We start from the raw sequence: 26,981 nt of genomic DNA, 5'->3' as shown, positions 1-26,981 counted from the left end.
GCCTCCTACCATAGTCAAGGGCAAGACTGGGTTGGCCCCTGTGTTTGCCACCAAGAAGAATCTTGAATTCTGCTGTTGGCTGCAACCCAGTAGGCATTGAGCGGTGGGAACATATGCCATGCCAGACCTTGATGTGAGGAATGGCCCCCTCTGTTATAAGAGGATCATCCAGGAAGGAAGGACATAAGATGGCCCATTGATGCACTGATTTGGAAATTGGAACCCGCCTGGCTGACCATGAGGCCAGACGAGTAACAGAGGAGGTAGGAAAGGAGGAATTATCCTTAATACCAGACGATAAAATCCAAACTGTAAGTACAGATCAGGAGCCAAACTATTCTAAAGAAAACTTAAAGAGAATTCAGGACATGAATGATAAAATAAAATTAAGTAAGTGGACTTATTTAAGGGCTGGTCATATAGTGGTACCATCTAATTTAATATGGACCACAGCCCTATTATTAATAAGACGCATTGGGGAGCTGATGCTTTATATAAAAGTCTAAATCAGAAATTGATAGGGCAAAACTTGTATACTGTAATAAAACAGGTGACTCAGCAATGTGAAATGTGTTTACGCAATAATCCCAATAAAGCAAATAAAATGAAACTAGGGAACATTAGTAGAGGAAATGTTCCAGTGCAACATTGGCAGACCCAATTTCTCGGAACTTCCTTGAAAAGGGGGGTATCGATATTTATTGGTACTAACAGATACCTTTTCAGGTTGGCCAGAAGCCTTCCCATGCAGAACTGCTAAAGCCCGGGAAGTGACCGAAATACTGCTCCCAGAGATAATACCTAGGTTTGGAGTCCCAGCGGTAATGTCCTCGAATAGAGGACCACATTTTGTGTCCAGAATAGTGCAACAGATCAGCCCCCATCTAGGAATAGATTGGCAATTACATACCCCATACCGACCACAATCAAGTGGCCAGGTAGAAAAGATGAATCAATTCTTAACACGATGGTACACCCCATTGTGATCTTATTGATCAGTTTAGGAATTTCCTTAATACTAGCCATTATGTTATATTTGTGGGTTTGGAGAATGTTTAAAAGGGTAACACTTATGTATGATGCTTTATGTCATTCGGGAAGACTGCTTAAGTAAAAGAATTTACTTAATTTAATAGAAAAGGGGGGATTGATATGGAGAAATAGTGTGAAATGGGGACGATGGAACACCGACTGTGATTGTATATGTCTGCCCAGGAATGTGGTGACTGGTCATGGGTGCGGTGTCTGGTCACATAGGCACACAGCTCTGAGGAGACAGCTACAGTTTTGAGGAGACGCCTGCCCCTCTTCCTCTAACAAAGGGGCTATTAAAAAAAGAATGAGAAAAGGATGAGAGATATTCCAATGCTATCTAGAGGGAGGGAGTGCTAAGTCTCCTTGCTGGAGAAGATCGGATGGTCACAAGGACATGAATCACCTACAACCCTGCAAGACCACCACGTTCCAGGAAACGGACTGATATAGGAAGCGGGGTTTAGGTAATGAATATGTATAGGCGTTAATTGAATATTCATTTGTTTCATTGTATAAATGTAGGATGGTTCGTCACTTCGGGTATGCAGGCTTGTGGAGGAGCGATCCCCCGTGCATCTGCGCGCAATAAACACACCTACTTTATAACTTTCGAGTTATAGAGTCTAATTCCGCACGTCACAAATGCTGGTGTGTTTTTTTCTGGCTTATTAACAGATGTTGATTCTGTCCATCATATGTTGCTATAGAACCGAGTTGCTACTGATTTTTATTATTAGCACAGGGACACAAGTGTGAAGGCTTTGATAGGATGTGTTACGTGAATCTGAGTGACCACTGTGAATTAATTTACAAAAGTATACAAAACTTCAAAGCCTTAAAGCAAAGATCTGCAACAGAGCCAGGGGCGGGATGCCTTTGGTCTCTTCTCACGGCTGGGAAACTTTGGGCCATGACTCAAAAGTATTACAGGATTTATTATAATTACCTTTAACCACCTTATTGATGTTTGCCTGATGTCTCCCATGCCTTTTTTTCCTGTATTCAGTGTTTAGTTGATTGTAACATAAAGCAGGTCGTGGTCACCCAGCTACACACCCCCTTTGCCTCCTCGCAATTAACAAGCAAAGAAGAGGACAGAGAATGTCTGAAGAGAGAGATAGGAGAGGAAGCTGGAGAATATTTTGACCTAACAAGAGATGAGAGAAGAGCTAGGTATTGTGAAGGAGACTAGGAAAGATAAACATGGTTATCTAGTGTTTAATAGGTGTCTGCACGCTTGTAGTGATATATAGCTATGTAACTGCATGAATGGTTTCTGCCCTGAGCCTGGTGGAGCATACAGCTGCGGTTTGTGTCCGGGCTCAGAGATGTAAATAGGGGCTTCTCTGTTATGCTAAAGTGTGTCTCTTTGCATAAAAAAGAGAGGGAATGAAGGGAATGACCCCAGAGGTATGTTCAGAGAAGGCACGCTATGTTTCCAACTTTCTGACTGAACCAGTTCTTGTTTGGTGTGCCCTTCCACCTATGTATAATGTTAATCCAAAAGAAGATGATATTGTTTACACTTTGAATGTCGATAATTGTCTTTCTGTAGATGCTAATGTAGTAGGAGGCTACGATGGGAACTATTGCAGCGGTTCTCCTGTTTCCCGGAGTAACAGCAGGGAAAGCATTAAAGAGTTAAATCACCTTGTTTGGTAGGCAGTTCAGAAGGTGAGTCAAAATTGCCACTGCTTTTTGTTGTTGGTTCAGGGACGTGGCTGTGAGGATTTTGATGGTATGCGCTGCGTGGATTTTAGGCGCCCCGTTGCAGCAACATGGTATCAAAATCTGAGAAAATGTCAGCCTTTTTGGCATCCATTCCCTCAATTGGCAGGATTGTTTGTTTGCTGTTCCCTTGGTTGCTGTGATGTTTGCAAGGGCCCTGCAGAACATGGCAAACCTGGTACCAGCTGTTCAAAAACAAAAAGGGGAAATTGTCAAATTGTGTGGAACACAGACAGTGGGTTAGTTTGACATTGATAATGTGTCTTAGTTGCTTTTTTATTTGTTCTGTTACTTATACCTTGTTTTTACTCGTTCGGTTTCCAAGGTTCTTTTTGTGCAGCAGGAAGGGGGAGATGCAGGAGCGGGCTGGAAACTAGGACCATGCGCGGCAATCGGTTAGCTGAGGGGGATGTGCTGGAGCTTGTCTAGACAGCAATTAACATGATGAGACCTGTTTACAGAGCACAGGGGAGTGGGAGACGGGTGGCGCCTGGCGCCAAGGAAAGGTACCACCTTGCTGTTAGCTGCTGGCAGTTAACCACCAGTCGGGGATTGCCCAGTATGCAATGCTGAGCTTCAAGAGCCAATCTGTTTAAAACGCGCAGCTTCTGAACGTGTCTAGAAACTCGTGCTTCTGTACAATAAATTGACATTTGCTTGCATCGAGCTGCGTCCCGTCTCTTCATTCGCCGCAGCAAAGCTCTTGGTGTTTGCGGTCCTGGAGGCGTCCTGGTGTCACCACGCCGGAGGATCGTGTCCTGGCCCCTCTCCAGAGGATGGCTTTGTGCCGCTCCAGCAGAGCAGTGGTTAGCAGGGAGCGCCGGAGGAGCAGTTTGTTTGATGCCCAGCTTATCTTGGAGCCCCTTTGCTGCATCGGAGGAGCCGTTGGTGGTGCCACGCTGGTGAGCCGTTGATGGTGCAGCATTTGAGGAGCCCCTGAGCGCTCGGCCGCAGAGGATCCCTTTGTGGTGCCGCTCTGGAGGAGCCATGTTTGGTGAGTGCTTCAGATTTTACTTTAATGTTTGTAAGCATGTGTTGAAAATTAAAAGGGTGTTGCATTTTTTTTAATAGAGTATTACAACAGTCAAAATTGTGAACTTATATCTGTTGTTTCATTGATTGGGATGGCTTACTCTACGAGTATATGAATACATTTCTGTTGTGTATTTCTGTTTATGATAATTACGCTGCAGTAGTAATATATATCTCTCAAATATAAAACCTCTCAAATATAAAAAAATTGCCATTGCTACAAGAATGTTTTGAACTAACAATATTGTGGCTGAGTTCAGTACTACAGAACAAAGTCCAGTTCAGTTGTGTGGTCTGCATCAGTTACTGCCCTGTCAGTGCTTGTGAAGGTCCAGGGGAATGAATGACTGTTCTTCCAACCCGCCTAGAAGCCTCTAAAATGTCTCTCTGGAGAGCCTGTAGTTGCCCTGCAGATACCTTGTGCTGCCTGTAAATAGTGTCTGTTTATTGCGTCCTAGCAGCCTATTTCATTTGAGTCGTACAGCTGTGATGGAGCTGTGTTGTCAAGATCCATTACAAACACACAGCCAAACAACCAGCCCTCCAGTTTTTCTCTGGTAGCCAGCATGCTGTCCAGCAAAACAGAGTTTTCAAAAAAACCATCTTTTGCTTTTTGAAAGTGTTACCAAGTCAAGTGGCTTTCAGACAGTCTGATAAATAGTGTATGGAGCAAGTGGGATTTTTCTTAGATCTTCTGTTGTGTATCCAGTTAGAAGGGACACGTGGGTCAACATCATTGTATAGTAGATAATAACTACATATAACAAATGAAGTATCAGCCTTTACTGTAGCTGAGATCCCTGGATGGCTACTTACCTTTTAGTAAGTAAAGATTCAAACCGATGGCATTACTTGCAGTAAAGAAATATGTATCGAACATGACTTTGGTGTGTTTGCATTGTTTTTGCAGCCAAGGTTTAGAGTGTGGTTCATTTCTAGAGAAGTAAGTTGAAAGAAGGGTAGCAAGACTTTTCTGGGTTTTTAGTTGATTGGTTGGGAATTTTTTTTTTTTGACAAATAGGTGTTTGTTTGTTAAACCTGCTGTTTGTCTTTACCTCTACATGAGGAAACTCTATAGCAAGGTGCTGGTAAGGCTCTTCTATGAAACTTGAAGTTTGTAGCCTTTCAGATATTTCCTCCAAAGGTCTAAAGAGGTTTTTTTACTGCATGAAGGTTTCTATAGATGTTGTTTTTTCTGAGCGAGGGGGAAGTGTGGGGGGAAAAAATAATTTCAGGCAATGGACACCATCCAAAAAGTAGGTAGTTGTCCAGGCTGCATTTGAAGGGCATAACTGGTACAAACTTGTGATCTATTTCTTCCTCCCCTCTTTTGTAACTGGGAAAAGGTACTAAAGAGTAAATGTTTTTTCAGGTTCCTCTTTCCGGCGATAATGAAAGCAAACCATCAAAATCTATTCAAAGAAAGAGAGTGCTTCCATCTTGGATGATGGAAAGAGACCCCCTGGTTCAGAGGATTTCTGAGCCTCTAAGGGAAGGAGGTAGGTTTGCAGTGTAGTACGTTTGCACACCAATATATATTTATGTGCTTTGATATAACTGTAATTGTAATGGTGGTGATAGAAAGTATTAATTTGTTCCTTCTCTTCCCGTGCTCCATGCCTGGCAGCCAACAGAGACTGACTTCTGCCTCCTTTGTCATCAGTCCTGGGTGTGACAGAGCTCTTTCTGATCAGTTTACATGGATGTGTTTGGCAGAGCTGGAACATCAGGTGGCAGTTACCTATTTGATTTTGTTCCTTTCAATGCAAGCCTCACAAACTGTTAACCAAAACCGCTGCTCAAATGTAATTGCCTCGGGTGTGATTAAGAAAGGGCAAAGTCAGAATTAGTATCAAATGATCCAGACAGCAGCATTTTTTCAAATTTTCATTTGAAAGTGAAACTATTTTCAATAGTTTCATTTGGTAGGCAGTTCAGAATGTGAGTCAAAACTTTTCCCCCCCTTAACTTCCATATTCCTAATGCTTGTTTAAAAAACCAGAGACAAAAAGCACTTGCATATAAAGGTCTCTGTTTTAACTGTTAGAGCCTCACTCTGTATCACCAGTAACTCACCTTGTGTACTTGACTTAATTAAATTACTTGTCAAGTGCATATTTCCCTGGTTTTAGAAAAACAAAATCCAAAATTTTCATTCCCTTACAAAAATATGAATGCATGCCTAATAGTTCCATTTTGGATGGAACTTACAAAAGTACCAGGAACTTACAAAAGTTTTCCCCCCCTTACTTCCCCTTTCAAACTCTAGACTGTTCCCTGCTGGCTTATTCCCTCGGATATAAAAACTGCAGGTACCAGAGGACCTCTGCTGACTGTCTTTGGTCCTGCGCTAGCGTGATTGCTTTCTTGCCTTTGGAGGGGGTGTATGTGTGTAGGGTGAGGGGTTTCGTTTGTTTTGTCTCCGCAAGTACTGTACTTTTTGATATGTATGTGTATCTAACGTTTGTCTCAAAGGCTGAACGCTTTGGTCAGGTAGCTGTAGAGATTTGAAGCTGTGTGGGCCAGGGACACCTGTGTGCTGTTGAAGGCCTGACCTTGGGGGAGCTAGGGATATGTATGAACACTGCTGGAGCTGTTTAAAAAATCCCTATGTGAGGGAATGATTCTAGTTTAGGGTGGGCTGCTTTAATAAAACAACCAATCTCTTCTGCAAATCTAAAATATTTTCTTAAAACTGTGGAACAGTTTGCATCTTGCTAAGGTGATAATGGGTGGGAAGGTAGAAAGGTAGAGAGTAAAACTAAGAGGCTGCCCCTTTTTTGTTTTTCTTCTCCCCCTGTCTGTCTTCTTACTGGGAAGGTAACGCTGATTTGTGATTTTGAAGTCAAACATTAAAATTTGAACCGTTCCTTGCTTTGTAAACATGACTCTGGCACATGGCTATTTTTTGAAGGGGGAGAGTTTTTGAAGTCTTGCAAAATGGCATCAAGTATTTTCCTTCTGCATGCGTTTTGCAGCAGATGGAGCTGTCTGGCCCTGGCTGTCTCCCAGCTGTATATCCAGCAATAGCACTTCAGGACAGAGATCTTGCGGTTTTCTGAGCTGTGAAGCTTTCCAACGGGAGGCACAACGTTCGCTGTCTTTCTGTTGGTTACTGGCCGATGAAATAATGGGCTGTGATGTGGGTGACTAGGCAGGTGGGCATACCCTGATTTTGCCGTGTCCTAATTGATGTTTGTGTGCATAAAGTGGTTATCTGAGGTGATACTAACACAAAAGATGTGTGGTAAAAGTTGTCCTTGGACCGTGTAGTTTACTGATCCGCTCCTATTGTGGAAATGAACTTGTCAGTGGCACTGAGACAGTCAATCCCGAATATCCTTTGCCACATATTTATTGTTTTCCTGCAAATTTGCCCCTCAAGCATCTGTTTCATTCTAAAATATGCTTTTTATTCCTGTAAGCAGGGAATGAAAAATGTGTGGTTGAAACAGCACATGCCCAGCGCTGCTACTTCTCGTGCTTTTTGCCCAATGTTCTGCTTCAGCGCAGATTTAGATTTCTAATGTGGTCAGGATTTCACTGTAAAAAGTTGCATTCCAAAAGAACCCTTTTGTTTTTCTTTTAAGGTAGTAGAATGAAAAAAGGCCAAGGGAGAGGAGGAAAAAGTAATACGGCGTCATTAAAACCGGAAGTAAATGTGCAGCAGAAAAAGAGATCAGCTTCTGAAGAAACTGCAGAGGATTTTGAAGGTGAAGAGCAAGATGAAGGGAAAAGGAGCTGTCTTTCCATGCCTGTCCCTTCATCTCAGGTAATGTTTTGGCTCAGGGAAGAACCGTGGTATTTCAAAAACTGAGCATGTAGCTCACAGTGTGGTGTTGAAGGCTGGGTCTACGTGTGTTCTGCTTGTAATTTGTTGTTCAGCAGTTGTTTTGAAATGCCAGTCCATTGGAGAGCTCTATAGCGAGGACGGTGGAAGCCTTCATGAGAGTAGGTTTTTTGCACTTCTTCCTTGGGATCTGGAACTTTGGCTCCCAAAGTTCCACAGGAATACCAGACTTTTCAGCTTTACAGCAAGAGGCTGGTAGACATGGGCCAAAGTACTGGTCCTAGGAGTGGCTTGGTGTGTGGTTTCTTTCTCCGAGAACCTTTTAGGGATAGGTGATGGTATGACACTGATGTAATGTGGTACTGGACTTTGCCCAAACTCGTGCCGTTCTCGGTAAAGTTTTATGGTCAGGGAACGATGGTACATGGCGTAGCAACTGCTGCGCTTTGAAGAAAGGTAGCATGGAGTGTGCTTGTGCCACGATCTCAAAATCTGAGTCAAAAAAGAAGGACAGACAAGAAAAAGTAATCTGAAATCCAAAATGCTCTGTGGCAATAAGCGAACAGACGCTTCAGCTGGTCAGTCTCTGTGTGTCCCCAAATTACAGCTGCGTTTATAGGCAGTGAAATGCTGCTAGTAATGAAAAGAGGAGGATCGTTATCAAAGTGAAACAGTGTTTTGGTGAGAGCAAACTGAGGCTTTCACTGACTTTTCCTGTAAGTGAACAGCCTGGGGGAGGTGTTTCTAATCTCTAGCATTAGAATTGCCTGGATCTGTTCCAGGATCTATAAAACACTTACAATCCCGTTACTAGATAATGCTTTGTGGATTTTGACACTGAAAACTCTTAGGGTTTTGTTTTTTAATTAAATCTTAAGGTTAGCTGAAACGCGTTACTCATGGCGAGCGTACCCTTCGGGATAGTTGGGATATAAAGTAGTGGCTCTTTTTATCTGAAGAAGTGTTCTGACTTGTGAGCTTCTGTGAAGCCTTACTTCTTTTCTCCTGATCGTTCTAGAAATATTTCTTATCTGAAGCACAGTGTACTTGCCTTCAGAACTTTGCAGACAAAATAGTAGGTTAGTTCAAGCACAAGTAATAATCTTAGAGAGCTCTAAAAGACTGGCATTTTGATATCAAAACCAGAATCACGCTGCTGCTGTCATAATTAAGGCAACTGAGAAAATGTCCTGTAGGGTAGGAACTGAAAAGATTCTTAGTTCTTTTAAGTGCCAGCAGCCACCAGATGGCAGAGAGGTCACACGTGTGTCATAGCGAGTGCCAATAGCGCTGTTGTCTTTGGTTTTCTTTGATTACGACCTGTTTTTTAACTAGTCGTCATCATCATGCCCGTGGAAGTGTTTAGTCTCATTACATACAATACAGGCATGTAATACGCAGTATGAAGTATGTAGCAGAGAAGTCACAAGTGGAAGTGGCAAATTAGAGTCATTTAGTTCTGCTTTGCAAATGAAGGGTTATTTCCTAAGCGGCAGTTGTTTACTGAGCCTTACTTTGGGAGTCTTAATAAAAAAAGTCACCTTTGTCTCCAAGCCGACTTACTAAATATGCTGCTGTCTGGATCATTTGATACTAATTCTGACTTTGCCCTTTCTTAATCACACCCGCTGCTCACATGTAATTGCCTCGGGTTTTGGTTAACAGTTTATGAGGCTTGCATTGAAAGGAACAAAATCAAATAGGTAACTGCCACCTGATTTTCCAGCTCTGCCAAACACATCCATGTAAACTAAGTATACATCTCCTGGAGGAGGAACTTAGATCACAAACTGTAGAGAGCAGAAACTTTTGAATAGTTTGGTAATGTACCAAAGTAGTTCAGCCTTCGATACGGGTCTGCTTCTGGGTGACGTCTCAGTTGTTGGGACAGTGCTCTTGTCTTGGTTACGTATCTCGTATCCTTTTTCTAAAGCACACATCTCTTATTTTCAGCGGACGTGTGTTCCAAACTTTAAAATGCAGGATTTGTCAAAAGGGAAATTTTTACTTAATGGTGTCTACTGACAAACTCTTGTATGATTTAGAGTCACAAGCTGAAGCGTTTAAGATTTATTGGGGTGGGATTAAGCTCAAGGTGTGTGTCATGAATTCCCTGTATCTCCTGCATATAGATAAATAGATATCTTCCATCTAGCTTGCTATTTAAAGGATTGAAATTGATTATTGTATAGGAGGGTACGTTCTTACAGAGGCTACTGTATCGTCACATGTATAATCCGCATTCATTTTTCAGGAGCAGTACTTCTAATCAAAAGTTAGTGTAAACTGAAGTCCTTGGACTATTCACAAACGAGGTGGTGAGAGAGGAGCCTGACCGTGTCGTGAGGGAACTGAAGCTGAGGACGGGAGCTCTAGAATAAGTTTTCCTTTAAAGTGCGTGTGTGTTCTGAACTTGAGCCTTTCATTCAGCAGGTGTATTTAGCAGCTAACTTGAGTTTGGAAAGTGGGGTAGAAGATTTTAAAGGCTGGCCCAGATGATCTTTTGAGGTCCTTTCCAACCTGGGCTCTTCTATGATTCTCTCCCTTTGAAAACAGGAACGATGAGGCGGAGTTGACCTTAAAGCTTTTAATTCTGAAGCGTGTACATTTTCAGGTCCTTCAAAATGTAACCTTGTTCCACAGAATGCATCTGGATTTCCTCTTGAGAATACCATGAGAAACATGGAAGGAAATGGCAAGACCGGAACAAAACCCCCTGGAAGTTCTCTGGAAAAAAAAGATAGGCAGCTGCATAGTAAATTGTCTAAAAGAGTAGGTCAGATCTCCAGTAAAGAAAATAGAATTGAGGACACAGAAAAGAAAGAGCAGATTACTGGTTCTACAAGCCAACAAGCTCACTGGGGCAGGACTTCCCAATCTTTTGGTGCCCAGGAAGGGATTCTTGAGCCTGATGCAAATCTGGATTACAAGACTGAGATTTCTGATTCAACCAGAAGTGCAGATACTTCAGAAAGCTCCAAACACAACAAGCGTAAGAGGACACCTTGCATGTATGGAACAGGCTGTTACAGGTAAAGCAAAAATAAAACTAGCTTAAGCTAGCTTGTTATTAAGAAGTACTGTCTTAGCTACAGAAGAGTAAACAGTAAAGCGGTTACAAGCTTTGATTTGAAAAAGATCTTTTGGTAAACGGGGGACTGATGAGAAACCAGTGGCATAACAAGAATTCTAAAAGTCTAAAAGGAGGAGCCAGGATGTCTTGCTAACTGCCAGTATAGCCTAAACAAGGGATGATTTACTTGAGCAAATTGAACAGTGCAGTGTCGTAGGAAATAAGAAACAAAGGTCCACTTTAAAAAGAAAAGAAAGAAACCCCGCTGTGTGTAGAGTACATGTACCAGCAGGGAGAAGAGATGTAAATGATTGAAATGCCCAACATAGACCCTGTGGGCTTATTTTATTAGCAGCTGAAACTTTTATGAAAGATGAAGTTATTGCATGCTTTGTGATCTGAATATTTAAAATACTTACTATTTGTTATCCCTAAATAATGAAGAACTACTTTTGTTATAACTTGGCCAGTCTGCACTTTTGGGTTTTTTTTAAAGCGTTCGGACCCCTCTTAAAACCCGAACAAGTCACACTTATAAACTCCCTGTTAACCCTTCTCTGGTCAGTACCCTTACCTGGTCAGTGTCTTTGGTGATACTTCAATTGAGGGACAATATATTATTTTTTTTTTTCTGCTACTCATATCCTCTCGATTCACGGTGAAGGATCTGTCATACAGATGTTTTGTGCGCTACAAAGGTTGCAGCAAAGTTCAAAAACTCCAGTGCTGCGTGCCTGGTCTCCTGCTCGTTCTTTCTGCCCAGGCAAGGTCTGTAGTGTGGTGTGTTAATGTATTGAATGGAAGATAGGAATCTAGAGGTGTTCCTGAGGCTAGGAAGTGACCAGTGACCTGCAAACTGCATTTTGGAGAAGGTTTTGAGCTCCAGATAAATCCATGTACATTGTAAGCACAAAAGATAAGGCTAATCCAGGAAGCAGGGGGGCCTGTGATTATTTTTTTAAAAATTATTATTACTATTATTGCTTTTGTATTTTTTTCCTCTTCCCCCAAGCGGCTTGAGCGATAGTAAAACCTGAGGTTGCTCAGAAAAGAAGCCAGGACAAGTAAAGGGGTTCTTGTATGTATTTGGCGTGCCTATTGCTGCAGGTAACGGTATATCAAAAGCGTAAAGCTGTCGCATTAATGAACGCTACAGACTTCAAGTTTACACGTAGCATACTTTCACGCATCTCAATTTTTGCCCTTAATGATTATGAGGGAAACATGTTTTATTAGGCAGTCAAGCTGATCCGGTAGTCCAAATGCAGCCTTTAGTTTGCTCCAGCTCCTTTTCTTTTTGCTCAGACAAGTTTTCCCCTGTGTGGGGGTTAAGCTGGTGTAATGCTCTGACATGCTGAAGGGTTCCTAATGTTTTGGAAGGCAAGTTTTAGTTACAGGTAATGTGGAATAGGAGTCTGCACGTGCACATTTCTTCTTGGGTCTTTATTCTAAAACATTTGGCGGCAGCTCTTTTGGGAAGCGTTGCTTTATAAGAAAAAAGAATGCTCTGAAATAGCACATAACAAAATCTTACTTTGTTGGAGAAATTTGTAAATAGGAAGTATCAAACCCATCGGTTCTGATCTTCAGGAACTGTCATGAGACGAAACCTGCTGGTTTGCAGCAAAGCAAGGTGCTTTGTAGTCTGTCTTGGTGGGCTTGCATTAAAAGCAAATACTAAGGAGTCATTCTGCATCGATGAGATGGCTGTGGTGGAGTAAAGCAAGCCATTGCAGTTACCCCTGTTTTTGACAGAAATGTACGCATGTGTGATGTGAGTGGACGCTTTGAAGGAACACATGGGTAGCGTATTCAGTTTTTCATGGTGTGGTGTTTTCCTTGAGCAAAACCTGGTTTGTAGAGTTGCTGAGGAAGAGAAGCTGCTTTGAGTGCTCTTTTCAGTACAATGAGTAGTTGGTTTTCGTCTCCTTCCATTCACCTTATGAAAGGTGTCTTCTGACGCAAGGTGCTGTAGGAGTCAACATCTCAAATGAGGACTGCTTTGGTAACCAAGCCATTTCCTTAAAGTGTTCTTTCTAGGTGAGGTTTCATAGTCATCAAATGTCATTTATCCGATAACTAAATGCTCTTCAGTTTTCTAGTCTTTATTTTGTGAACTGCTGTTGAGAGACACTTGCCTTCTGGATATGACAGGCACCTTTGGTAGGTGCCTGGCAGAACGGCACAAGCTGAAAAGATGAAATGTTAGTTTAGTTGATTTTATTAGACGTCTCTTACACAACACATAGCTGAAACATTTAGGAAATAACTTTGTAACCCATAGCTCAGTTTCTTCGTTTATGAATTGGAAACCACTGCTTTTGAAAGAATCCAGCTTGATTCACAGCTCTCGCTCCAGAGATGATTCTTCTTGTGGTCCTCCTCAGTGTGAGATTCTCTTTCTGTGGTAGTCTGAAGCTTTTACCAAATCGAAAGAAACTGCTGTTCCCACTAGGAGGCAACGTGCTCTGTGTATGTTATGTCTGACTATATTTGTTGTCAAGGAGCTGACCCTTTGAATACTGTCTTTGGTTCATTTTCTTGTCTGCTGCTTGTTTTTCCCAAGTTAGAAGAATAGGGAATTAAAAATAAAACCCAATCCGAACCCACCCCCCGATTTCAAGGGCCGCATAGTAGCGGTGTGATACAGCTGAACTCTCCTCTCTGAAACTGTCATTCACAATTTTGGTCCAGGGTTCTGTCCTTTTGCTAGCCGGTGATACTGTTCTGTGCTGACTGGGTGTGTGTGAACCTTTCCTGGAACTGTCAAAGCAGGGCACGCTCAACCAACCTTTGGATTTGTGTGTGCATTCTTAGAAATACTTTGGTCTTTGTTTGTTTATGAAAATCAGTATTTTTCATTTCACCTTCAGCTTGTACATCTGGCAGCTACAGACTTGCATCTGTCTTTTTTTGAGACCTGTTTTCTAATAAGACTTACAATTTAGAACTTACACCGCAGGTGTGTGTAAGGTGTTTGTAACTTCAGACTTGAATTCCATGGCTTTACAGCTAGTGCGGGTAATTCATTATATTTTCACTACCAGTTTCTTTAGTAGGCTGAGAAAATAAGCCCTTGGGATGGCAGGAGTCTCCTGCATGTGATTATGAAGAGCCAGGGATTCTGACCTTACCACTTAAATTTGCTTTAGAAGAAGCTTTTAAGATGCTTTTGGGAGCTGCATCGATGAAAACTGTCTTGAATATTTCACTGAGCGACACTCAGCTTCTGCTTGAGATGACTGCGTCGATTCTGAAGAACTTTCTAAGTTTTACTTGTGTAATTATTTGTGTAATTTTCTGCAACGCAAAGCGCAGGGACACCAATTCAGAGCTTCTGTATATGTTTATGAGAAGGCGGGTCTCCTAAAACTTTATTCTTAAAATAGGCTTTTCATTGGTTAATTTTTGTGCAAGTAAAGCTTAATGATTTTCTTTTGATCATACTAATACCATATTCCTATGCAGCGAGGTTTTGTTGTAAAACTAAATAACTTTGGAGTGCAACTTCCAGCATGAAAGATGGTGCGCTCTTACAACTGTGATTTCTTGTATTCAAAAAAACCCAAACAACCCTCAAACAAGCCAAAGTCCTAATAAAAGGAAGAAGATTTTTGCAAGAAGGGATAGTATTTGCTTAATAGAAGCTATGCACTTCTCTGCTGCTTTTCATTTTGCTGGATATTGTTGCACAACATATAGAAGTGGAGTGAGTATAAATTATCCACATCAAGGTAGGATAAACTATGATTTTATTTTTTTTTTCTAGTCCTGAGCATCTGAAGTAGGACATGTTTAAGGTGCTTCAAAGGTAAAGTATAATTTGAGGAGCATCATCCACTGGCCCAAAAAATCCTGAAGCCCAGTGATAGGAAGCATACATCGAGACCCTTTCCTTTTTCTTACTGCTTCCTCCTATACTCTTTTCTCTCTTTCCTCTCCTCTCTCTTTCTTTTCTCTCCTCTCTCTTCTTGTTTTTTTTTTCTCTCCTGCAATAAGGGCTGTTTGGTATTGGCCAAATAGCTTTTGAAGTAAATTTTTGAAAGGAACTGGCTGTCACCTAAAACAGAATAGGTTAGCTAATTGACAGCTGTTAGGCCTTCTTTCCTTGGTGACTAGGATCTTATTGTAGGAATAAGTATTAAACTGATTTCACAGAGCATTAGCTGCTTCTGTATCCCTTTGAGAAGATGAATTGTGTTTCAAATGACCGAATTAAAATTCTAGCTAGTATTGCTAGCAAGTTAGCTCTGTGCATTTAGAAAACAAAGCAAGCGGTCTCTAAAATTACTTGGTTTCATCCCATTTATTTTTGAATGGCAAAGGAAGTAGGCAGCCAGCCTGAATTTGGTGATGTTTCCTGAGAACTTGTGGAATAAAAGACTGCTAGATGCCACTTTGCAGTGATATCTAGTGAAACAGTATTGACTTACCCTACAGTCTGCAGAAATTAACAGAAAAGACCAGGACGAGGCGTCTGTCAGCTGTGTAAGTAGATCTGAGGCACACTGGATCTCTGATAAGTAACTCATGGAAGAGTTTATCTGTAGCTTGCTTGCTGAGCTTCCTGAATGAAAGGTACCAGGCAAATGGAGATGTAAAGTATTAATACTAAATATCTAGTCTTTTTTTTGGTGCCTGAATGGTTAGTAGAGCTCACAGCACTCAAGTAGTCATTTTGCCAAAGCTGTAACAAAAGCTTTTTTCTTATGTTGTTAGTTGAAATGCTGAAATTAATACTGTCTGTTCCGCAGAAAGTTCCAAAGAGCCGGTTGTGAATTTAAAGGAAGGAGTGCCTGTGGTCAGTGAGGGAGCTGTTGTGTATGTGGCGAGCTACATACATGGTTCTGGCTTTGAGTTTCTCAGTGCAGCAGTAACAAGTACAAATTAAAGCAGTACTCGCTCTAGTTTAAAGTTGTTCCTCTTGCTTGAGGCAAGCAGGTAACGTTTATAATTTGCACAAACATGTTGAAGATTATGTGTTCTGGGCATTGATGTGGTAAATCACAGAAGTCTTTTGCGGATATCTTTTGGAAAATCATTTCTTAAAGCATCTCCCATTTCTTGCTTTTAAATACGCTTGAGAAAAAGTGTCTCTAAAAGAAATCATTGGGGAACAGTAGATTTGCTTTTAGTACAGTATGTTCACGCTGTGACATAATTTTTATGTAGTGTCTTTTGATCTGTCACCTGAATTTCTCCTGAAGTCATGATGTGTTTTTCTGTGTTCTTTTTAGCATCGCTTTACAGAAAATCTTCACTAAGTGATGTTGTTTATAGTTGCCGTGTCTTGTACGGTGTGCACGCAAGCCTGTTGCCTAGAAGCAGTAGAAAAGGCCTTTGAATGCTGCATATATGTGTATTCGCTGCTTGCTCACCTTGGATTCGACTAAGTGTTGTAGAGCACGAAGTCATGGATGCTGGTAATGCGCTCTCATCACTGACGTTGGTGTGGCTCCGAGCTGTGTCTTACGGTACAACTTCATGTCGTCGTTGTGATTTGGTATTTCAAATAAAATGCCACGGTAGCCAAGGCAAACCTGAGAGCACCATCTGTGTCATGTCCAGTAGACTGCTCCGTGTTTTGCCAATTGACAGGGTCAGTAGATGGCACGCAGACACCAATACACAAAATAACCTTGCTTTACTGTTTGTTTCAAATTAATGCCGAAAATAAGGCATATGCACGTACAAAAGGGTTAGCCTACGATACCCTGATTCAAGCGGTGAAAGAGATAAGCAAGGCAATGCACCCGATCATTACTATTCACCGTTAGCTGTAGTGACTAAGACAGATACATCACCAGTTGCCCTAATACATTACCATCACCCAGATCCGCAGTCGCTGGGGATCTTGTTGCAGCAAGGATCTGGAGAGCCTGTCCCGGCAGCTGGGAAGTCCTACGCAGGGCATCTGGTAGGTGAGGTCTCCAACGTCACTGCGAGAGGCTCCGGCTTTTATACTAGGGAATAAACAAGTTCACATAACTTCAAATGCAGAGACATCTGGTTTCACTCTCCTGTCAGATCCCACCAATGCCTGGCCAGGGCTCAGGGAGGACCCGAGGGAGATTCCTGTATCTGCTGGATTTTAACCACAGAAAATACCTGGTTTCGTGGCCTTGACCACCTGCCTCTAAGCAAGGCAGGACACACGGTATCTTCACTAATGATTATATTTTATCTGTCTTTCGCTAATGGTCATACATAGTTAATGATCGTGCATATTTCGCTGATGTTTGGATACTAAATATATTTAACGTTTGGTTGGCGGGTTTGTCTAGAGGTCAGCTTTGGCTCGGGGCCTGTTGCTCAGGCCTCAGTACTTCATCCCTCTGGAATAATACGCTGGCATTTGAAGTATTCAAGTGAGAAGTAACTTTCACACGGAACAGAATGATTGAGACGTATTGGCTAAAGCTCACAGGCGATCACCGGAGAGCGTGGGAAGTCTCCAGTGCTGCAGTTGCTCGGCTGCCAGGGGTGATCCTTGCGGCTTGAGCTGAGACTTTGCGAGAGGTTTGTGTGGCACTTGCACAGCTCCAGAGGGAGTCCTAACGGAGCCAGCTGCTCAGTGAGATTCGTGCTATATGACTACATCAGGAGATTGTGTATGTGTTGGAGGTCTGAAACTTGGAGCTGGTGGCAAATAGGAGAATTCGTGTTTTAACCTCTTGCGGCATGTGCTGAGACAAAATTTTTCTTCTTTTACCCTGAAAGCAGGTCTTAGATTCTGCATAAAGTTAAACGTTAAAAGCTGCTCTTTCTGTAACCACAGAAAAATGAGTTGTCACTGATTCAGTAACACCTTTCTTGTGTCCACTTCTTGTGTAAAAATGGAATAGTCGGTTCTTGATCTATCTTTGTCTTTTGCAGGAAGAATCCCCTTCACTTTCAGCAGTTCAGTCACCCTCACGATGATGACTATCATGAAACCGAGATCGTAACTCAGGATAACAAAGATAACCGGCCTGAATGTCCGTATGGAACGGCTTGTTACAGGTAAGAAGCACTGTGCAAAATGGCTTTGCTTGTTTTACCGGTTAAGAATGTTCTCCCCTGGAGTTGCAAAATGGCTATAGGATAGTGATGTTAAACCTCGACTGTGGCCTTCCAAAATCTGCTGTGGACAGACTTCTACCTTTAAAGCACCCAAGTCTGTGCAAAATTTTTTTTGTGATTTCAGCCGGCGAACCTGAAGACTTGACTTTTGAAACCTATTCAGCGGCCCAAAAATCAAACCTTTTTCACTTTTCAACATGTAGTAAACTGTTCTTCTTGTATAGAAACAATAATTTATTGTTACGCTTTGTTCCTGATATGTAACTTTTAGTTTAGATATTGATAAAGTATTTGTTGAGGTTTTGTACAAACACTCTGTTTTAATCCGTATTTGATGTGTAAGCAAGCATAATTTAGGTACCAGCAAGAAAATGCAGTTCATGGCAGACTGCTGCTTCTTTTAACCACTGTTGATTCAAAAGATCCTTTTGTTCCATTTGTTTCTCAACATCTAGGTTTTACACTTTTATTTAGCAGAGTTTCATGACTGCTTTGTAATTGGTGCAATGGACAAAGGGATATATTTTGAGGCAACAGCCCTTCTGTGGGGGCATACTGAAACGAACAGCTGCTGTTCAAGATTGTGCTTGAGCAAAAACATTTTCTCTCTCTCCTGGGAAGTGTGATGATCCTAAAGAGCGTGTTCTTCACAAAATGTAAGAAAATGAGGGTAGCTTTTAGGAAAAAGCCATCTTACGTTCAGCTAACACAGAAGTATTTCTCATATGAAAAACATCTGTGAGATGAATTTCTCATCTCAGGAGCAGGAATCTGGGTTTATACCGGTCATGAAATTGCCGACATGCTTTCCAGGAGTACAGCGGAACTAAAACTGTCTCCCCTTGCAGGTAAGACAACTCCTGTGCTGCATTAGTTGATCTTTTCTTAATCTGCATTTCATTCTTTTGGGGGTAGAAGCAACAGGTGTCATTTGAAGGGTTTTCATGTTATTTTTGTTGTCTTTATCTGCTGGCTACTACTTGAATACCTAATTGAATTATCTAAGTGCTATGCCTTGAGTTGGGATCAAATGCTCTGATGCTGACAGTACTTGCAAAACACTGAATTAGGCAACTGTTTTTGTTTCAGTACAGTGTATTTAAAAAAAGGTGTACTTGCATGTTTTTATTCAGATAACTATCCCTTCTAATGCACATGTCATGTGCTTTGGGACAGCGGTAGCCATAAAACTGTAAATCAACTTGAAGTATGTGAATTTGTCACGTTATTTGACATGAAAATAAGGTATTTCTACTGAAGAGTATGCTGGTTTTGAAGAATAAGAAAACAAATAAATAACTAGTTTTACAAGGCGGTCTTCACAGCAAGGGTGTTTTGTAAAATATCCCCAAAATTCTGCAGTTACAGAAATTAATCTTGTGTTTCAAGCAATGTCACGTGGTATGTTATTCTTAAATAGTGGGCTTTCATTCTTTTCAGAAGCAAAAATTATGACAACTGATCCAGTTTTCTTCCAAAGTTGGATATTTTTTTTTTTTTATTTTCTGCAAAACAGTAAATTGAGCTGAAACTATTTTAACGTGCAGCCTTGAGAAAAGCCTCTAATGCACTAACACAACAGATTAGCACGATGTAAGTGGGACCGAGTTAAAATATTAGAACAGCATTGGATAACTGCTTGGGGGGTGGGGGCGTGTGGAGGGGGATAAATCAGCGTGTTGTGACCTGGATCACAGCCTGAATGAGGGCAGCATTTACTGCAGATCCCAGAGTAAGTTTGATTTTATTTTTTTCATTGCATTGATGCTGTTTTTTAATAGAAGACATACACACTTGTATGTTGAACTTTCTGGATTGCAGCAGCATATTGCAGAAATGAATAATCTCTCTTAACAATCCTTCTATGTCCTTTCCCTGTGGTACTACTTTGAGACAAGCAATAATTTTCCCAAACTATTTGATTTGTAGCTTTATGTTGCAGAATATTGAAGCTTTGCCTGTGTATCTGAGACTTGTGATGCACTGGGCGTGCATTGTGCTTTATGCACCAGAGGTTCATGTTCTGGTTTCGTTTCTAGTGAGAGTAAATAATTGGATCACTTCTTATTATGCTGAACAAATGCATCTCATCTTACAACTTTGGGAACTATCTCATCTCTTGGTTTTGATCAGCTTTTTTTTTTTGCCTTTTTTTTTTTAATTAAAGGCTGAAACAAGAGGAACTCTTACTGAACCCTATTTTTTTTTTCCACCCTACATTCGATATGCTGAGACACTGCAGTAAAGCACTGGTCACAGAATTTTATTTAAAAAAGAAATTAAAATTATTCACAAAATACAAAGGAGTTCTGGGAACTTGCTGAGCTCTTGTTAAGCGTGGAACAAGGTGGCAAATCAAGCTTGTACTGTTTTCTTCTTTGCAGGAAGAATCCACAGCATAAGCTAGAATACAAGCACAGTGCACCTCCAGGTAAGCCAAGTTGTTCAGTATAGCTGAAGAAACCCCAAACCCAGTAATTGATGCCAAAACCTTGGAATAAAATGCTTTAAGTGAGTAACACTGCATTTGCGGCTTGCTCTGTGTTGCCCTGCGCCCTTGCTCTTAAGCATGAGGTGCTGCCCTTGACACTGATAAGGAAGTTCAGGTTGCTTGGCCGCTGCACACTTAACATTCACTTTTTTAAATGTTTTTCAACTGAAGCAAGATGGTCTGGGTCAGACACCATTGATGTAGTTTGTATGCTTTGTATCTTAGGATCTGAGAAACATGCCACGTGGCAAGTGGCTATTTTCATGAGTTTAACAGGTTTTTTTGAAAATTAAGCATGGTGTAGTGTGATCTTAGCAGATCTCTCTATTCTGCTTCCTCCATTTGGAGCTGGAGTATTACAGTGAAAACAGGGAATACACTAAAGTATTTCTTCACATTTCAAATGGATACTGCGGTAAATTTTTTCTATAGCTTTTTTTCCCATCCCCATAGCATGTATGTTCTGTTGAGGCTTGGAGAGGATATAATTAAAACTGAATCTGAGCTTATATTCTAAAAGTCTTTCTATGTTCCAGTAACTAGACTTGTTGCAAAACACAGGGGAATGTACTGTTTACATTTTGTCTGTTCTTAGAGAATTCAGAGAGATACTTTGCATTTTTTTGTGCTTTTTCTTAATTACTGGACTTGGAGGGTTTTTTTCCAATTTAATTCCCAATGCAAAGAACAATGCTTTAGAGCAGAACAGTTATGGAAATGTAATGATAATGCATTTTACTTTAAAAAATCAGGATTATGACGTTACTCCTGCCCATGGCAGGAGGGGTGGAACTACATGACCTTTCAGGTCCCTTCCAACCCAAACCATTCTATGGTTCTATGGTTAATACAGAGAAATTGCATTTATGGAAACAATGGTGTAAAATATTTAAATGCTTTGAAATACTGCAATTTTCTGCTTTAAAAACCGCAACCAGTACTGGTGACATTTGTCTGCAGGCAGCATGGTTCCTACTTGTAAGAGTTGTTCATCTGAGTAATCTTTCAAGAATCATTTAATAAAAAAAAAAAAGGTCTTTTGGGGGCAGCAGAGTAGTTTTTACAGTTGTGAAGACAGCACAACCATTGCAGCATTTCTTTTAATAAGTCAGTCTTCTGTTGTAGCAACCCCTAGGAATAACCCTTATTGCTATGTTGTACTCTGACCTGACTAATAACATTTCTTTCTTTAGTAACTGAAAGACGAACACGACAACGAACTTCAAAAAATGGTATGTTCTGATGGTATGAATGGGCACATCATCATGGGATGCAACTGATCTGCTTTGGGTTTTGGGCATTTAGTAGTGCTGGAGATGCTTGATAACACTTACCCGAGGAGAAGGTAGTCGTTATTTTAGTAAAACTCTGCTTCCTTTTTCACAAGTAATAGTGCTGAATTGGATTTGTGCCAGGCGTCCTGGCTGAGCACGCCTGTGCTTCCCTGGAAGCGGGCAGCGAAACAAACAAATGTTTTAAGGAGAGACGAGTGTGACCAAACCAATTCTTCCTTCCTTAAAGAGGGTTCATAATAGGACGAAAGGAGCCAGTAGTTCATCCACAGCTAGTTAAGGTTACCCCATGAAGACTGATGGCTCTTGAAACATTGAGATATTCCTTCTGCGTTGCATTGACCTCGAAATAACTTTCAAATGATACCTGTGGATGTGGCGATGAGCTTTTCTTATATTTACTCTGAGGTATTGATGTTACAGGCTTGTTAGGACTGAAGCGTAGAAGAAGGGTAATGCCTTTCAGCTGGGGGCGGCATTCACTGTAAACTACGCACGTGTCCTGCAAAGTTTAGTTTCTAGGCATCAGTGAGCATTATGTAGTATCACAGGCAAGCTGTAGTCTCTCTTGATAATGTAACCTGTAATACTGTGTATGAGTATCTCCTCCATTCACCAGTAGTACACCTAGCTTGCTTTGCGGCTGCCAATAATATTAACTTACATGTTGCAGGTGCATGGGCTCTAGTTTTAAATATCCTTTAGGTCTGTTTCCAGGCATCTTTAGTCTGGAATTTTTTTTGTCTCAGTTTGGCTTCCAAATGTGAAGCTTCCTGTTATTTCTAAAAGAATTTAAAAGTGAGCTTTGAAGAGCAGTCTGATAGTCTGATAATATGCCGTATTCACTGGCCTGAACAAGGCATGAGGATGTGGAGCTGCTGCCTCTCGAGTGGAAGTGGGAACTAACTTGACGTCTTTGAGATCACCAAGGTGTGGCTGGACATTTCCTAAAGAAATCTTCAAAATAGAGAGATACGCCTTCTAGAGAAAGTAAATTGAAGTGCAAATAGCTGTAGTTTTCTAGACAAAGTGGTTTGGCCTCCATTCTGTTCTGTGACTTGCTTTCCACTCAGATATGTATTTCCCATCCCATTTCCTTATCATGTATGTGTGTACTTTGACTGCCACTGAATGCTTGGTGTGGTTGTATCTGTGCACTAGCGTGTTCTGAGGCATACTTGTTAGCTGTATGCTTTGCCACATCCCACGATGCAAGTACGAGCCCCATCTTGATTGCCGCTGCCTTGCAGAAATGTGCATTGTAGAGTGGTGAAAATTGTTAGCAGCATTGTAAGTGCAGCGAGTGGTTAAGACTTTATAATGAAGCAAGCTGGACTGTGTGCATATCTGAAGCTAATTAAAGCTAATCTTGAAGGTTTTAAATTGTAGCTGTGCCTTTCATAAGAACACCTTCCTTACTGGAACGGTAGATCCTGCGCGTGCAGCTCGTGGCAGGTGGTCAGCCAGGTGTGGCTATGGATGGAAAAGTGCTTCTCTTGTAAGCGTGTAAAACTTTGACGTGGGAGTGAAACTCAATCTGTTAAATTCAACTCCTCTTCCTAAGAACGAACCAGGAAAAATTGATATTCCATGCACAGTGGGAAGAAGGTAATTCACTCGTTAAAGTTCTGTTTGTATTTGATGATTTTTTTAAATTTATTTTTTCCCCTCACTATCTTGTTGACTGGCTTGCTTAGTTGTCTTGAGGTCAAAGCTTGTAAAAGGTTGCACTCAGCAAGCTCGCATCTGAGGCGGTCGTCCCGAGCCATGCAAGATCACACAGGCAGGGTTCCATCAGCCTTTATTTCGTGCTGTTTGGCACAACTGCACTCTTAAGCACAGCAGGATTAATTTCCGTACAAGTGTACTGAAACTCCACCAGCCAAGAGAAGAAGGGTGCCACCTACATGGTACTTGCCACCTTTAGTTTTTAACATCGTTAGTGTAATTGCTACGAGATGGATTCCAAGTTGCCCATAGAGAATGTGTTCTGTGTTCTGCGAAATAGTCTAAGGCTAATTACTGGGGGAATAGCTGTAAGAGACGAAGGAAAAAAAAGGAGAAAGGCTAGAGTTACGGTGTCATTACATTGTCACTGCTGAATGACCTTACTACCTTGTTGCTACTGGGACGAACGACCTGCTGTGGCTATGGCCTATGCATAATTCTGCTACACACTTCTTTGTATGTTATCTAGCAAGCTGATCAGGTCACTTCCAGATACAACCCTGTGGAAAGGGGTGGTCAGCAAGCTTTTTCTCCCCACGTAAAGGACATACTTTCAGAGAATGTTTCAAGGTCATCTTTATAAATATGGAACAGGGGAAAGGCAGGATTGTGCTTAATGAGCAGCTTCAGGGGCTGTGGAGCTGAATTAGACTATAGCAGAAAGAGCTGGCGTGAGAAGACCTGGACGGAAGCGCATCATTTGCTGCTGAAATCTAAAGACATTGGTGGATGGGGATGAAAAACATAGTATGCTCCTCGTACATTTGTAGGAAACATATGGAAGTCATCAGTATTTTTTGCAGAATTCCTATTTCTGTTGTAAAATACCTGCAGTGCTCTAAGAGCAGCTTTTCTTTGCTAAGCAGGTCTTGGGCTTATTGTTCTCACAGGCCTCGTCTGAGAAGAGAGGTTTTGTTCTTAATGTATTTAGCATCTTTGTTTCAACGTCTCCCTCTGAGACGTAACTCCTTCTGCACAACCATAGTCCGTGATTCTTAGAAGAAATTCTGCTGTTATGGGTAAACATGGGCATGATTACTTTCCTCTAAAGTCTGGTAAACAGCAAACTAGCAAGCATCATATGGGATTACAGCTGAAATTGACAGCTGGACATTTTCAGGATTTTCTGCTGGGTGGTGCACAGTATAGATTGCTGCCCACAGGATATCTCTCAGTTGTAGTATCGGCTGCGTCACACGTGGCTGACTCTATTCGAGGTAGTCATTGGGTGCCTCTGTAGCACAGTTCACCCATAAAATTGTGTACCTTTGAGGGACTTGACTGCTACTGTAAATGCTTTTGAAAACCTAGGGTGAGAGCTGCTATAGAGTATAAAATGTTAATCAGACCATAAGATAATGCTGGAATAGTAACATTCCCACTAGCAGAAAAATGTAACTGACAGAGGATGTGATCTGACTACATCAGGTGCTGGTGTTCTTGCTTGTTCACCACACGCATAGCTTGAGTGTCTGGAGCTCTGACCCGAGGTTTCAAGAAGCTGCAAAGACATACGTGAGGTTGGTATAAACATGGCTGATTTGGACTGGGTTGTGTAGCTGAGAAGAAAAGCACATTTCTAGTTTCATATAAAAGATGATAAGAACTGCTCAACAGATAAATGACTTGTATGAGATCATTGACAGGTTATCTCCAGATGAGAGAAGAATGCAGAAAGCAGAGGCTGGGGGGAAAAGGAACAAATAGAGCTTTACTCAGGGGTATGACTTAAGGGCAGCATAACATGAGTGGAATATTAACAGACGGTGGCTAGTTAGGAATTGTGGGCATGTAGGAAAAAGGGAGGTAGCATAGGCTGGTAGAGCAATGGTTGTGCACATCTGGCAAAGTCCAAAAGCAGTGGAAATCAACTTGTTAAAGGTTCACAGCTACTGGTAAGTCAAAGGAGAAGGCAATGCTGCTAGGGCGGCAACTTTGCCCAGATGCTACCGAGTCAGGTAGATAAGGCTTCTTCAAAAAGCAGGATTACCCTGTCTCTGGGAATTGGTTTAAATATGCCAACGTGTTTGAGCAATTAAAGGATGACTGCAAGACAAGCTGCCTAAAAAACGTTTAAGAACATGCTGTGAGCAGCATCCATTTCTCATACATAGAGGTTTCCAAGTCTTTGATTCCTGCCAGTACAGAGTATTGTGACATACTGTGAAGACAGAAGGCAATTTGATCACAACGTGTAGGTTGTGCAGAAGATGGATAGGCAGCAGATGAGACAGCAGTGCGATAGAATAGACTGAACTGGGAAATGGGTAGGCTGCCTCCAGCTCAGGAAAGAAGTGTTGAGCATTTGTTGTTTCCTTAACCTGTGTGCAGAAAGGAAGCACAGACTACCCAGCACAGATCCAAGTTGAGAGCGTAGGAGGCGAGTGATCTATGAGATTGTCTTTGCTCCCCTGAAGCTCAGGAAGGAAGTGAATGGGAATTCAAAGCCATGTCAGATTCTAAAGAGCAAGAGTATAAAATAGCCCTAAGTAAATATGGATGGGTGCAGGCAGAAAATTTAGGGTCAGAATAGCTGTCTAGCAAGAGCTAGGGGCTAAATGCCAAGAAAGATGCCTCGTTTAGGTACAGAAGTAACGGGAAGAAGACCAGGGAAATTGTGTATGCCACTGCTTCAGGAAAGGAGAGTTGTCAGAAGACGTTGTCTGATACTGGTTTCTTCTGATATCAGAAGATGTTGTCAGAAGAGGCCTGATTACTGTTTTCCAAGTGCTGGAAGAAAAGCCACTAGGGAGAACTTTCTTAATTGATCAGACTGGTAAGCCCTGCAGAAGTGGTCAGAGAGGGATGGTACAGCTTTTCATAGTAGTCTTGAAAATCACACACAAAACTGTCAGCATTGGATAGAGTGCTTTAGTTGAGCCTTTCTCCTGTTGAGGAGAGGGGCTAACTAGATGGCCCCTGCAAGGTCTCTTTAGTTCTGTATTTATTATTCATGAATATATGGCATTGTTGTCCCTACAGGAGAAAGGGCTGTGGAGAAAGACGGTGCCAATGATGATGAACCAAATGAGTATGACCTTGGTGACAGCTTTAGAGGTGATGAGGAAGAGGAGTGCGAACCTACCGACGAAGACTCTGACTGGGAACCAAGTTCAGAAGACAAGGATAACGAAGATGTTGAAACGCTTTTGCAAGAAGCGTCTAGATTTGTTAGAACCAAAAAGTAGCTGCATGGACCGATGTTACAAATGTCCAAGCTGGTTATGGTGAAACATGGATGTGTAAGGAGGGGAACTGCTTTGAAAACTGTTTTTTCCTCAGTGATGTAGGCACTGCAGGAGGATTTTAATGAGGGTGAGGGGATTCAGCAAGGGCTTTTTTTTCCGTATGGGTTTTTTTGTTTTGTTAAGTGGTGGAGCCAGAGGACTGAGCTCTGAAACTTTTTTGTGTTTCCCCCCTCCCCTCATCTATCTCTTATGCAGCACCATTGGTATTTCATAGTTTGAAATACAGTTTTAAAGGTTGTTAATGCTTCTTCTTGCAGTGCTTGAAAGAAATACTGGCCTTAAGAAAGGCTTTTCTTTTGCTGAAAGACAGTATGTACAGTGTTGGATGAAGGGGAGTTACACTGCCCACCTGCAGTATCGCAGACTACTTCTTGGCCATCACTGGGGAGTTTGTCTAAATTTTTTTAACGTTCTTTTGAGTTAGTGCAGTGCTACTGGCTTTCCTCTTGGGTGTCATTTCTTTGATTCTCTTGATGTGCAGGAGTTAAATACAGAATGTGTA

General features: G+C 41.6%; 1 protein-coding gene across 1 annotated transcript; it reads left to right on the top strand.

Annotated features, from left to right (window-relative positions):
- The first annotated feature begins 5,033 nt into the window (after positions 1 to 5,033).
- Positions 5,034 to 26,559, top strand: LOC121081782 (aprataxin and PNK-like factor). Its single transcript, XM_040581009.1, has 8 exons — positions 5,034 to 5,051; positions 5,168 to 5,294; positions 7,386 to 7,567; positions 10,229 to 10,617; positions 17,535 to 17,660; positions 20,105 to 20,151; positions 21,405 to 21,443; positions 26,214 to 26,559. Exons 1-8 carry the CDS (start codon positions 5,034 to 5,036, stop codon positions 26,417 to 26,419), a joined length of 1,134 nt encoding a protein of 377 aa, XP_040436943.1. The 3' UTR covers positions 26,420 to 26,559.
- Positions 26,560 to 26,981: the final 422 nt, after the last annotated feature.

The sequence above is a fragment of the Falco naumanni genome (assembly GCF_017639655.2).
Source record: "Falco naumanni isolate bFalNau1 chromosome 6 unlocalized genomic scaffold, bFalNau1.pat SUPER_6_unloc_2, whole genome shotgun sequence".
Taxonomy (NCBI): Eukaryota; Metazoa; Chordata; class Aves; order Falconiformes; family Falconidae; genus Falco; species Falco naumanni.
The sequence above is the reverse complement of the archived record's forward strand: the minus strand, read 5'-3'. Positions and strand labels throughout refer to the sequence as shown.